The following is a 13,295-nucleotide window of genomic DNA, read 5'->3' as shown; positions in this document are numbered from 1 at the left end:
TCGGTGCCAGAGGCGAGTTGAAGTGTACGCGCACAAGGTACCATGTGTAAAGCTTAAATTATGTGGGTTTTATCGTACTGAGATGACATATTAATGTATTTTTTTACAATCTATTTAAACTTACAGTGTGTACATATGTGTCTATAGTACACATATGTTTTCTTAATGTAATTGCAGCACGTTTCCTATTATCCTAACATTATGCATTATCTTAAGATATGTGAGCCGATGGTGCCAGAAACGTCTGAATATGTTGGTGGCAGTGCCAATACACTAAACATGTCGTGTTAACCGTTTTTGGGCTCATTCTCGGTTCCAATAAGTGACTACTATTCAAATATATGGCATTTTAAATCTTAACACAATGTGATAGCGGAACCATCGTCTCGTATTTAATCACATTACGCTTTCTAATTTCATAGTCTTAATTCCATGTGTTTTGGTGCCATGACAATAAAGACTTGTACGCAAACACCCGAAAAATCACTAAATGTGATAGTATCGCTTAAAGGATTAAAGATTGCCACGTAATGATTCAACCTTTCATAGTCTTAATTCCATGTGTTGTGGTGACATGACAATAAAGACTTGTACATAAAGACCCAAAAAATCACTAAATGTGATAATATCGCTTAAAGGATTAATCTTTGCGACGTAATGATTCAACTTATCTACTAACTATCGTATAAAATAGTTTTCAACTTTAACTATTAGGATCTTAAAGCGTATCTCATCATAGTTTCGGTGCAAGGTATCTGCAAAAGTTTGATAGGGCAATACGTGTATACGAAACTTTAGACAAATAATCTTAATACAAGTCTTGGCTTAAGAATAATATTAATAAATATTACCATTAACATTAAATTAAATTTGCCGCAGTGGTCTAACATCGAGCGCGGAGCGCGGCGTGACGCCGGTGTACCTGCGGTGCCGGGAGGGCGGCGTGTCGTGGCTGTACCCGCGCGGCGCGCTGCGGCTGCTGTTCCGCCCGCCGCTGCCGGCCGACGAGCGGGACTTCCGCGTGTGCGTGCGCGTCGTCCGCCGCCCCGACCCGCCCGACCTCTTCCACACGCTAGCGGTTAATGATACAGGTAACTTGCAAGATACTACTTTTACATACATACTTCATATACTTTTCCGAGGCGTTCCAGCTTAGTCCAGGAGTAGCGGCGCATCTGTGGCCGACCAGGTAGGAATATCTAATCCTATCTGGGGTTGATTACAGATGGGCGGCAGTAGCCATTTACCATCAGGTGGACTGCATGCTCGTTTGCTACTGTTATATTATAGAAAAATAAAAGCGTATTAACAATGGAAGGTTAAAGGTTGGGACTTAGCGGTGATGCCACTGCTGCGCCTATTCTTGCTTTACATTAAGATGGATGTAGCAAACTAGGTTCCATTGATGTTCAGTAGCCACTGCAGTCTAGAGTATTTTTCCATAGTCACGTATATTCCGCGCCAAACTGCTAGTCCGCTTTGAAGGTGTTGCGAGCAATTGTAGTCTACAATTTGCTACACAATTCATTGCTATATTTAGAGCGGACTAGCAGTTTGACGCGGACTATACCTACCTAATTAAAATATGATAACAGTCTTGTCCATGCTTGGTCTCAAACGTTCAAAGTAGTATACTAAAGATGAAGGATGTGATAAGGAAAACGCGACGTATTCTTACTTACCTATTGGTATTAGGTACCTATATATATAATTTATTGATGGCACTTAACATTAGCTAGACTGCCGCCCTATTTCCTATTTCAATTGCAGGAAACATGAAAGCTCTATATCCCTATCTTAGATTTTATGTTGTTTTCGTCCAGCTCAGATCATTTAAGTGTTGTCCTAGTTGATAAACCGTTGCGTTCTGAGAAGACGTTTAGTATTCCGTTATGACGCCTACAGCTTTCCACTTTATTTTATTATTTTTATAACAAACATTAGGATGATTATCCTTTATGGCATTCTATAAGAATCGTTGAAGAATTTAAATACGTACATTAAATGTCATACATTTAGTCTGGCTATAATAGCTTTGTCTTGGAATGAAATGTTTTTGAATTTTAAACAATGGGCAGTATAACAAAGCCTGTTACGATCTTTGAATGTTATTTGATATTTTATAAATGATACATATTACCAAATGTTAATATATGTAGAATCATAGTGATATGTATAGTTAAAGCTAAGGCTAGACTCGATTAATTCACTAACTTAAACACGATATAGTATGAATTGTTGACAGTACAGTACACCTATGAATGCTTGTACAGGTTTATGAAGAAAGAAATACAAAAATAATTATTTTTATATCACGGCGTGCGTAAATTGACGTTTTACGCACGCTTCGCGTGCGCAAAACTCCCATTTCCGACCCCGTAATATAAAATTTTATACAACACGCGGACGAAAAATGTTTTTCTGACTCGTGTGATTGCAGTCCTCGCCTGCGGCTCGGCCTGCAAACTCACACTTGTCAGAAAAAAATTTTTCGTCCTCGTATTGTAATGTACTATTTCTGCAGAAGCCCCGGAGCGCTTCCCAGCCCGCATCTTCGTAGAAGGTGCGCGGAGACTGGTGCCGCTGTACGCTCCCGATGATGGGGACCCTCGGGAACTGAGGTGCTTTCGCAGTCGACACGGTCGAGCTGCGCTGTACGTGGAAGCTGAGCCCGAAGAAGGTCCGAAGAGGAGGGTGGCCACCTTCAGATACGAAGCTAGACCTTTGGATAGAAGACACCACGATCCCGCCACGGCAGACTGCAGACCTTGTTCAGATTCGGAGTTAGAACTAGCATTCTGCACAAGTGATCTCGGTGAGTTTAACACTAATTAGGGTTAACTAAGTAGTGAATTTGGTGTGAGTTAGTAAAATTTTGCTTTTAAAATTTGGGGTAGATAGTTGGATACGTTCTTTCATTGGCATAATAATATACTTCATGTTTTTGTAATTCCGGACTACTTAGTATGTACAAGAGATAAATTACATCCTTGTGTGTAACTGCTTTCCTTGTTGCAACGAGAAAAATAAAATCCCTTCTATTTACACATTCGCATCAGGAATATCACGGGAGAAATTGCAGTTGTAATGAGTAAGCAGAAAACAAGCGGTTGCGCCCTCAAACGTTAATAAACTCCGTGCCGACGCCGACCGCAGGGTAATTTGTCTCCATAATGGAGATTCCTTGCGCCTCAAATTAAATTTTTACCTTATTACACGAAAATGTAATATTACGCTGTAACTTTAAATTTAATCTCAAAATATTTGTCAGGGATCGTTACATCCGCGTATTTATGTTTTTACTTGCGAAATTCGCGATAAAAAAAGGCGAGGCGAGAAAGGCAAAAACATCATCTGATATTATAGCGACGCGGGCCTTTTACGCCGCACCGCTAAGTAAGCGCGCATTAACTTCTAAGAACGGATGAAGATTAAAATGCAATTCATACCGGTCCTGATTTACGGAAGACGCTACATATGCAGGATGGGTAGTTAGATTCAATTTAGCTCCATAATAGCGAAGATAGCATACAGGATAAACTAGTAAGGAGGCACGCGACTCTGCGGGGAGTAAACGAGGATTTTTTTACTCGTTTGATAAATAGTAATGTAGTTATGTCACTGTCCGCCCGACGCGGCGGTGGGCGGCCGGCGTTATTAGCCCGTAGCACGTATTGAAATTTCTGTGTGTCATGCTACATAATAATTATTGATATATTTCAACCGCTCCCCTAAATGAGGGCCAACTGAGAGGATAAGAAGCTTAACTTTCGGTGGATGGAGCGGCATTTTTCATTCTATTTTTTGTTTACATTTTTAGGTCCGATAAATGTGGTTTTGGCTTAATACCTACGACTAAAGTAGTAATTTCACCTAAAAAATTAACGACATAATATCGTAGACATTTTGAGCATTAATTTGGCGTTTAAACGTGTGATTCTGCTAATGATCACTCTAATGACGTTAATTATAGCTACTATGATATTTATGGTCTAAACTTTAAAGCGTTTTGGGACTAAGATTTTGAAACTAGTCGTTTTTATTTAAAAACTCCGTCTATAACAATTAAGCGTTTAATTTTTATGCGATTCTGATAATGATAACTTTAATGATATTTATGGGTTCAAACCTAAAGAATTTTTATTGTTAATTATGGATTCAAACTTTGATAATTTTTGGGACTATTCGTTGTCAAAATTGTAGTGGTTAGTTAAAAGCCACTATAATTATGGGCGGCGGGCGGGTTGATGACCGTTTGCCGAACCACGTCTACTTTTCACTTATCTCCTGCAAACAAAAGCGTGACATAAAAACGCCCGAGTATTTGCGCTTACTCACGACCGAATGTATGTAAGATGAGAATTGTGATGTCTTGAATATATTACGATGAACTTTGTAAAAAAAAACACAGTCGAACATAGTACTTATTTCCTCCTATTTCGAAGTTGGTAAAATTGTAAGTTAATAAAAAATATCTATAAATATTAATATGTTGCCGCGCAGCAAAAAATTGCGATTTATTTTTCCAAAGTTAATTTATAAATTTAAATACATACTTATATTGTAACATAAAACGAATTCGTAAACGGTAATTTAAAATTCTAAACTTATTTTTGATACGGCGGACATGTTTATAAAAATTACTTCTAATAATAGTTATGGTAACTACTTAAGGAATATTGGAAATACCTAAGTGTACACACACATCAGCAGTATCTGCACACTATAATATTAGTTCTAGTAAATACAGTACAGTAATAACTTTACTATAGCTAAAGACAATACAACGTAGAACATTGCTAAGGCGTTTTTGTCAAAGCCCAACCAATAGATCTGCACCGTAGAGTTTGATGAATTTTGATTAATGTTTTTTGGTATCGACGTAGGCACTTATTCAGAGCACAATGTTCATGATCAATTTTTTGTTAGCGCCTATTCTAAGATCGCATGATGTAAGTTATTACAAGCTGAATATATTAATAACATGTGTTGTAGGTATAATTGTCTAACGGCTACGTTTGGGTTTCTAGATAACAACATTTATCAAATTGAGTTCAAATCAATGATGGGAAAAAATTGTAACGACTTTGCATAGTCATCGTTGAAATGAACAAATATCAAATTGACATGGCTAATGAAATATTTAATCATTTTGTTAATAGACCAGGTATGGATGTAGGTTTTTTTCTTATTGATCGACGAAAGTGATGAGGTCCTGATACATTCAATCCCTACATATTTCATCATCCAGGGTTTAACAAATATTTTTCTTTGTTCCAGTATCTCGCGGTGTATTTATAGGCAGCGAGCAGCGAGAAGATTTGGACACCACACAACTGACTCTGCGACTTACTAAACTCATCCGGGCCACTGGCACTGACAATGAGCATACTGAAGATTCTCTTGACGACGTTGACGATGAATACTACAGGTAGGTTAAATGGAATAATATTATAAGTGTTATCTTTACTGATTGATCATTGCAGACTATTGAATCTAGAAACATGAATTTAGGACAGTGGGCTCGTTTTAAAACCTCTAAGTTGCTGAATATTTTTTATTTCATATCATATTATTTCGTCACTGAGGGGGGTAAAATAGGGACTAAAGATTTTTGGTAACGTGTTGATTTTAAACACCATGCTAAATTAATTAAATATTAATTTTCTTCAAATCGTCTAAAATAAGTAAATAGGTATAGTTCGCGCCAAACTGCTAGTCTGCTCTGAAGTTGTTGCGAGCAGGTGTAGTCATACTATTTGCTATGGCGACGCGATCCATTTGTATATTCAGAGCGGACTAGCAGTTTTACGCGGACTATACTTATTCGTAACAATATATAAAATTTCCATTTGTCAGCAGGTACGACACGGACAACAGTATAGAGGCAGTGCGCGCGGGTCGCGGGCTGCTGGCGCACGTGCAGGTGCCGGCGGCGTGCGGCGCGGCGGCCGGCGCGGGCGAGTTCCTCGTGATGGCGCGCCGCCGCCTCGGCCGCCTCGCGCTGCTCTGCGCGCCGCGCGCCGAGCTCTGGCGCGACCTCGCGCTGCGCCGCACCGCCGACGGCACCGCGCACTGCACGCTGCAACACTGACTGAAGCTCACGTGTCCGACACCTGTCCGCACTGGTACTGCGTGTTGTACACTGCAACACTGACTGAAGCTGAGGTGCCGACACCTGTCCGCACTGGTACTGCGTGTTGTACGCTGCAACACTTGACCTTAAACTAAGGTGTCCGACCTGACCGTACTGGTACTGTGCGCTGCAAGCCACAACACTGACCTTACGCTGAAGGTGTCCGACACCTGGTACTGGTACTGCTTGCTGGAATCCTCACACGAACGGAACGTGCTGAATACCTAACAGCAAATTTCATGTTGCTGTCACCCGATGTTATTTTCTCGCGAAAACGCGAGAAAATCCCGATTCGTATCGGCTCCACATTCTCGTTTCTTGTGCTTTTCTCGCGTTCTCGCAAAAATATGGAGCAGGCTTTAGGATATAAAGGAAATATAACTCCGTTGACAGCTGAGAGCATCATTCTATGTCTTCAGCTGGGAACTCTAAGCTGTTTATGGATCAGCCTTTATAGTCTCGCTGGGACTAAGATTCAAATAAAAATGGAATTTTGACATAGCAGTGAATCTTGTAGGAAAACTACTTGTTTCATTAATTTCTACACTTGGAGAAAAAGTATAGTGCTATTCAAAGCACATTTATTTCCAAATGCAATTAGCCCACACAAGCTGTGCTTGATGTTTTTTTTTTTTATATAATGGAAATAGCAAACGTTGCTACATGAAATCACACATATTTTTTGAGGGACTTTTGATACAAACCGTATTATTTTTGAGATGGGTACAAATAAATATGTGATTAACTAACCACTTAACAAGATGTTTAACTACGATGTTTGCTATTTCTAAAATATGAAAATCGACACAATATAATTATAGCTGTTTGTACCAGGCGTAACGCGTCTTCATATTAAATATTATATAGATATAAGTGACTGTGATGTTAAAGTATTCAAGATTATCTCTAGAAGAATGTGTCTTCTTTATAACATATAGTATCGCTTGCCATAAAAGCTTGTATAGTTGCAATATTGTACAAATGTATAATTTTAATATAATCAAAGTTATATCGAGTATGTTACTACCGCAAATAGTAATTTAGTCTATAGTCAAATGTGGTCCAGAGTGCCAAATCTGTCAGATCTTTATTATTAGAGTATTGTTGATCTCAACTCTGTACATATTATTTTAAGCGCGGTAATTTTAAAGCCATATGCAGTACCTATGTACTTTTTATTTTATAGTTTAAAATAACATCTTTCCTAATACAGTTTTAATTTAAAATGTAGCATAGCATTACAGATAAAGTCTTTCGTTGCTTTTTAAACTATTTACTATTGCAGCGTTTTTAAAAGTTATTCACACTCAAAAAAGGAAAATATATATAAAATATGTAAAATAATTTTCATATTGATATATTTACAGTTAAAAACAGATAAGGCTCATTTATTTAAATAAATATGACTTATAGATGAAAAAATCATTCAATTCAATAAAAGACAAAAGCAATAATAAGCTAAATATAGGAATCACGATAATGTATAAGCCATCCTTAAATATCTTAGTGCTTCCAATTATAAAATGTATTTAAAATGAATTTTATAAAACATTTTTATTGTAACATAGCTTCATTATTTTTAATATAGTAAATCCTACGTTTACTATCGTATACCTAATAGAGTAATCATTAATATATTGTGTACAGAATATTAAATATAGTTTGCGATATGTGATATAGAATACAGAACGATAAAAGTGCCTATTGTAAATATTACAGAGTTATGGTAACACTAAGCATGTATAGTTTTAAAGAGAATATAATGTATAATAATATGTACAATAAGAGCTGTTGAATAAAATAGTTAAACATACTTGTATTTTTTATTGTCTTCTATCTCCTTGTTCCAAGGTCGCAATCAAAACTTGTTACCCGACAAAAAAATAATAAATATGCATGGGTAATTATTGATTTACTAATGTATATTATTAAAATAAATGTTTTTATTATCGTATCTTCGTGAGAACTTTTTGACTAATGGAGATTTATAACAATGTTACGTAATAGATCATTAATATTCGTATCATTTTTTAGATACTCATATCGTGTTGACACATGGGCGTATATAGGAAGAAGGTTGACTCCTGATTATAAATAGGCGTGAAATAAATCTTCAAACAGAAGCTTTTTTTGGAGACCCATACCGCGGGTAGTGCGAACCCATGCTATGCCAATTATTTGATTTTGTGTGTATATGCTCTGAGTTTTCTTAACAAAGCTATAGTTACGTCGATGGATTGACATTAAAAGAAAGACTGTCTTGAACGCTCTATATTTTATACATGTTTTATAACATTTATTATACTCTATAGTCATTTTGGCATTTTGCTTCAATATTAATACAATTTAGATCTTAACAGCAGTATAATCGATTGACATAATCGATTGATGGCGAGGACTTTAAATAAAAGTCATAAAAAATATAGCAATCCGTTTATTGAAAAAATCACAACTGATACCACATAGAAAAACTACTCGGCACGGTTTAACTCTTAACTATATATAATATCACATAAACACTTCTTATAATTTGATACACTATATACATAGACAGTTAACTTGTTTTTGGTTCTGAAAACATCAATTGCTGGAATCACAGTTTTAAATAAAACAACACAAAATACTCCTTTCCATATAAAAGTACATAAATTATAGTTCATATATAGAAAAATATAATGCGTTATATTTACAGGTTAAAATAGGAAAATAGATCGGAATTTATGATCATTATTATAATTATAATCGTATATCCCCCATATGATTTATTTATATTTATGCATATTGTGGGATACATTATAACATAATATTGAATCTGAATAACACAATACTTTCACAAAACTGATTTTTTATATTTCGCAGTTTGGTCAGTATGCAATTTGATCATAGTTATAATGAAATTACGTAGGTATAGTCTGTACCATAGAAAATTGTATGATTACACCTGCTTGCTGTAACTTCATAGCGGACTAGCAGTTTGGCGCAAACTATACGTGATTCGTTGGTACGATGAAGCATATACTTAGAGAAATTTATATGGAATATCTTCATCAGTCGCAATCAGATCCAATTAATTAGTATCTTAATTAAAATAGACAGAAATTTGTAGTTCCTTTTCAATGAAATATGATGATATTCTTTTGTTTACTGCTGCACAATATATAAATGCCTACGTCAAACTATATAATAAGCCCGTAAGAGGTTGATTGTTATAATTTTCTATTCTTGAAGAGGAAGGGAGACTAATTGTATTTAATACTACAAAGGCAAAATAAAATTAATGAGGTAACTGAATGAATCTCAAATATCATTGAAAAGTTATTTCAATGACATGCAATAACAACTCATAAGGTATTTACTTAGGAACTTATTGACTATGATATATTATTATAATCCCAATTAGATGGAAGCCGCATTAGTAAATTGAAAAAAATGATAGTATTAAATATTAGGTGTAATAAATAAAACTGTGAGACATTAAATTCCGTAATATTCTGATAACTTATGTAAGGTAATGTAAATTTTACAACAATGATTTGTAACAAATCATGATATACGAGGTGCACTGCCAATATAAATTTATATAACGCAAGAAATCGTTCCTGTTGACTATATACAATACATACCAAAATAGAGACAATTTAAACAGGTACATAATTCAATTATTGTGATATGTTAACATTTTTACAAAGTGGGTTTCTAATTGGCATTTTAGCAACAATAGTAAATGTCAAAACTTAGTGTAGTAAGAAATACAAGATCAATCCAAAATACATTACAACATACATTTAATTTTCGAGCAGAAAACATTTAGTAATAAGAAAATGTTTATAAAACCTTCGTTCGTGTCATTTGGCGTTTGTTTCTCGCTAAGTGAAGTTGAAAGTAGCTCTATGATACGATACTCTTAGCCAAGGGTTTTAAGCCACACAACAAACACCCTATTCACACTGGCTGTAGTACCCATCATAGGGGGCAGTATATTAACGACTTGAAGTTGCCAAACAACTACTGATTTCAAACCTTTAACAATTTGTTATGTGGCTAAAGGGACCCGCATTTAATATTAATCATAGTACATTATATTGGTACAGAATTTTAACGCGTGCTAAGCTAGCGTCCGCCACACATACGTATAGATACGAATTTTATGAGCAAGTAACTTTCAGCCTTTAAATTTTATCTAGTACAAAAAAATACGAATTCATATTCTTACATTTTGATAAAAAATACGAACACAAAAATGAATAAATCTATGTTAGATAGAAAATCCAAAAATAATAGAGAAAGAATTTTATATGATGACCTAATAACAGTGACATATCTTTAATTGATAAAAGAGAAGACAAAATGTAACGTGTTAGCAATAACAGTTTAAACGACAAAAAAATAAGTTGTGCGACAGAGATAGAAAGCTCGAAGAGAATAATGAAACGTTAGTAAAAGAAATAAACGTATTCATGTAAACGAATGCCAGATTTTAAAACTATTTTAATAGAAATATAAGCAACTATTTATAGTTTCCGACCACATCGACAGAGCATAGACTACGTAACTGATATAGAGCTCGCTGATACTACTTGTCTTGTAACATAATTATAATAATTGAAGATCAATATGCACGCGAGCTTGAGAAGCACTTATTTTTTAGTCACAGTAACCAAATTGTATATTTTTATGTATATTAGTAGTTGATATTTTTTCCGTAATTAAGAACTTAGAAATTGGTTGTAATACTTATTTATACCATTGTACTATAAACAATAATTTATTAATTGATGTTGTCATTACAAGCAATGCATCTAAACTACTTGTATAGAAATGTCGCGACATCGCGCGCGCATATGTTTAGTTCAGTAGTTTTAATTATGTTATAAGACATTTCTGAATACATCTGTACTCCGCTGTATGTAGATCGTATACCTTCATATGTAGATCATATTTAGAGAGAGAAACCTTCAAGAAACCTACAATAGCACACAAAAGCAAAAGTTTCATTGTTACTTGATTACAGCAGCGCCTTACTCGTAAAGATAAATCTATAGACATTGTATCTATGAAGCAATCAGATTAAAAACTGTATAAACGGTTGCCATTTCAGTCTATTTTATATAACCTTAAAGTTAAATATTTTCAGGGGAAGTCAAATTATGGCAACCTTGAGGAAAATGCTATCTATTCCACTATTGTCTATTATGTTTACTACTATGAAATACCATCATGGTTTGAAACACGGAACAGGTATAAAGGAGAATTTATTTGTGTTTTTTCCATGTACAACTGAAGACATACAATCGTACATACAATAATACAATAAATAAAAAAATGCCACCAAATTCAAACACACAAAGATATATATAAGAATGTCTTCCGTCTGATAACATCCCTGTAGCGTTGCTGTGTTCTGGTTTAAAGGAAGCGTAACAACAGTGTACATAATAATACTAAGTAGACAAGTTTAATGCGTATGTTATGTATTGGCCTTAACCAACAATAGGCATTCACCTTAACTAAATTTATCAGGAAGAAATCCGATTCCTCACCGCCGCCGCGCCGTGGGAACGCTGACTACGCACCTACGTTGCCACCTCATAGTCCCGAACGTGGGAATCACTCTGGGTGCTAACATTGCCCCAGCAAGTCACCATTTTAGGTTAGGTAGTTATAATTTAGTTTAGATTTAATTAAACCATGTAATATTCGGTTTAAATTAAATGTTATATAATAAGTCATTTCGGTCTTTCTGTATCCTGGCTGCTGCATCCCGACGCATTATATAACTCGTACATAAATATCATTCAACTCATATCTGTTCCGTGCAAGTGAATAATGATTAATTTATTGTGATTGAAGTAACGCTTATTATTTTACAACATTAACAACATTAAAATTCTATAACACATTCATCTGTTTCACTACAACCGGCCCTCGGATATACTATGTAATAATAATGTATTTTTTTTTCATATTTATATTTCTTATTTTATAATTTTGTGTATTTTTATATAAGGTACGAACAGGGTAGGGTGAATTTATTGTCAAATATCAATTTTATAACTAACTGGAAGATTGGATATAATAATATGAAACAAGTTTGAATAGTTGCTGCAGTCCTAACTTTGTGGTTTCGATTGTGATGACTAGTAGCAATAAAATTATAAACTCAACTTAGGCTTTGATTTCAAAGAGAGATTATTTAAGATGTGGGACTAATGTTTCGATGATAGAAGACGTTTGAATAGAGTCCGAAGCCGTCACGGCTTTTGAGCGAGTATTTGTCTGTCACATAAACTGCAATAGTTCCAATAGTACTCTATTAGTGTACCTACTTACAATATTTTAATATATTGTAATCTTGCGTATAATATCTATTACAGTGAAACTTGGTTAAGTGGGACCTGGATAAGTGAGAAACCTCCATAACTGGAACTCATGCTGAGGTCCCAACACTTTGGCACTGAATTACCTCTGTTAGTGGGACGAGGTAAACCTCTATATCTAGGATTTGTTCTTTCGATTTATCATCATAGTTACCTCTATAACTGAGACAGCAAGTAAATTTTATATGCATAAACCTCTGTAACTGAGATAACATTGTTTGTTTACTCATTCTTATTCTACCCACAAATTCCACACGTAATTCCAAGTAATCCTCTGTAATGAAACCTCTGTAAATGAGACAGATATTTATTTATACCTGTATATCTGAGACACTGGGTAAGTGGAATACCTCTATAAGTGAAACGACATTGCAGGTCCCTTGATGTCTCACTTAACCAGGTTTCACTGTAACTCTCTAATATATTTATCAACATATTTCACTTTGCCCGGCTATGAGTGAGTTGGTGATATATTTAATATTTCATATAACAGTGATGAATATGAATTGGTGATATATTAAATATTTCACCTATTCACATAAGTTTCCTTCCGAGTTTTTCTTTCATCGTTAAAGCAAATATTATAAAATTTCTTGTTTACTAACCCTTTATTTCCTTTCATTGAATTATATTATTAACTAAACGCTTACACAAACGCATAAAATCATCATCTGCATAACATATATCAACAATATCTCAAATATCAGTGTTAATGTCAAATATGTGTTATTTTTGATGTGAGCTCAAAAACCGTGACGACGTTTCTACATGTCCAATTAAAT

The 13,295-nt window shown here is 34.9% G+C and overlaps 1 protein-coding gene across 2 annotated transcripts in view; it reads left to right on the top strand.

Annotated features, from left to right (window-relative positions):
- Positions 1-7,949, top strand: part of LOC140744416 (meteorin) — a 39,384-nt gene extending 31,435 nt beyond the window's left edge. Inside the window, exons 2-6 of one of the 2 annotated variants that reach the window (XM_073075996.1) lie at positions 880-1,091; positions 2,525-2,815; positions 5,281-5,431; positions 5,860-6,090; positions 6,217-7,949. In XM_073075996.1, coding sequence (XP_072932097.1) covers positions 880-1,091; positions 2,525-2,815; positions 5,281-5,431; positions 5,860-6,090; positions 6,217-6,220 — 889 coding nt within the window. In that variant the 3' untranslated portion in view covers positions 6,221-7,949. Of the gene's footprint in view, positions 1-879; positions 1,092-2,524; positions 2,816-5,280; positions 5,432-5,859 lie in introns of both variants that reach the window. The other variant, XM_073075997.1, reaches the window with a different exon arrangement.
- Positions 7,950-13,295: the final 5,346 nt, after the last annotated feature.

Source organism: Epargyreus clarus, unplaced genomic scaffold (genome assembly GCF_041222505.1).
Source record: "Epargyreus clarus isolate Ecla_fem2 unplaced genomic scaffold, WU_Ecla_fem_2.2 ptg000008l, whole genome shotgun sequence".
Lineage (NCBI taxonomy): Eukaryota > Metazoa > Arthropoda > Insecta > Lepidoptera > Hesperiidae > Epargyreus > Epargyreus clarus.
Note: the sequence above shows the minus strand (reverse complement) of the source record. Positions and strands in the feature narration are given on the sequence as shown.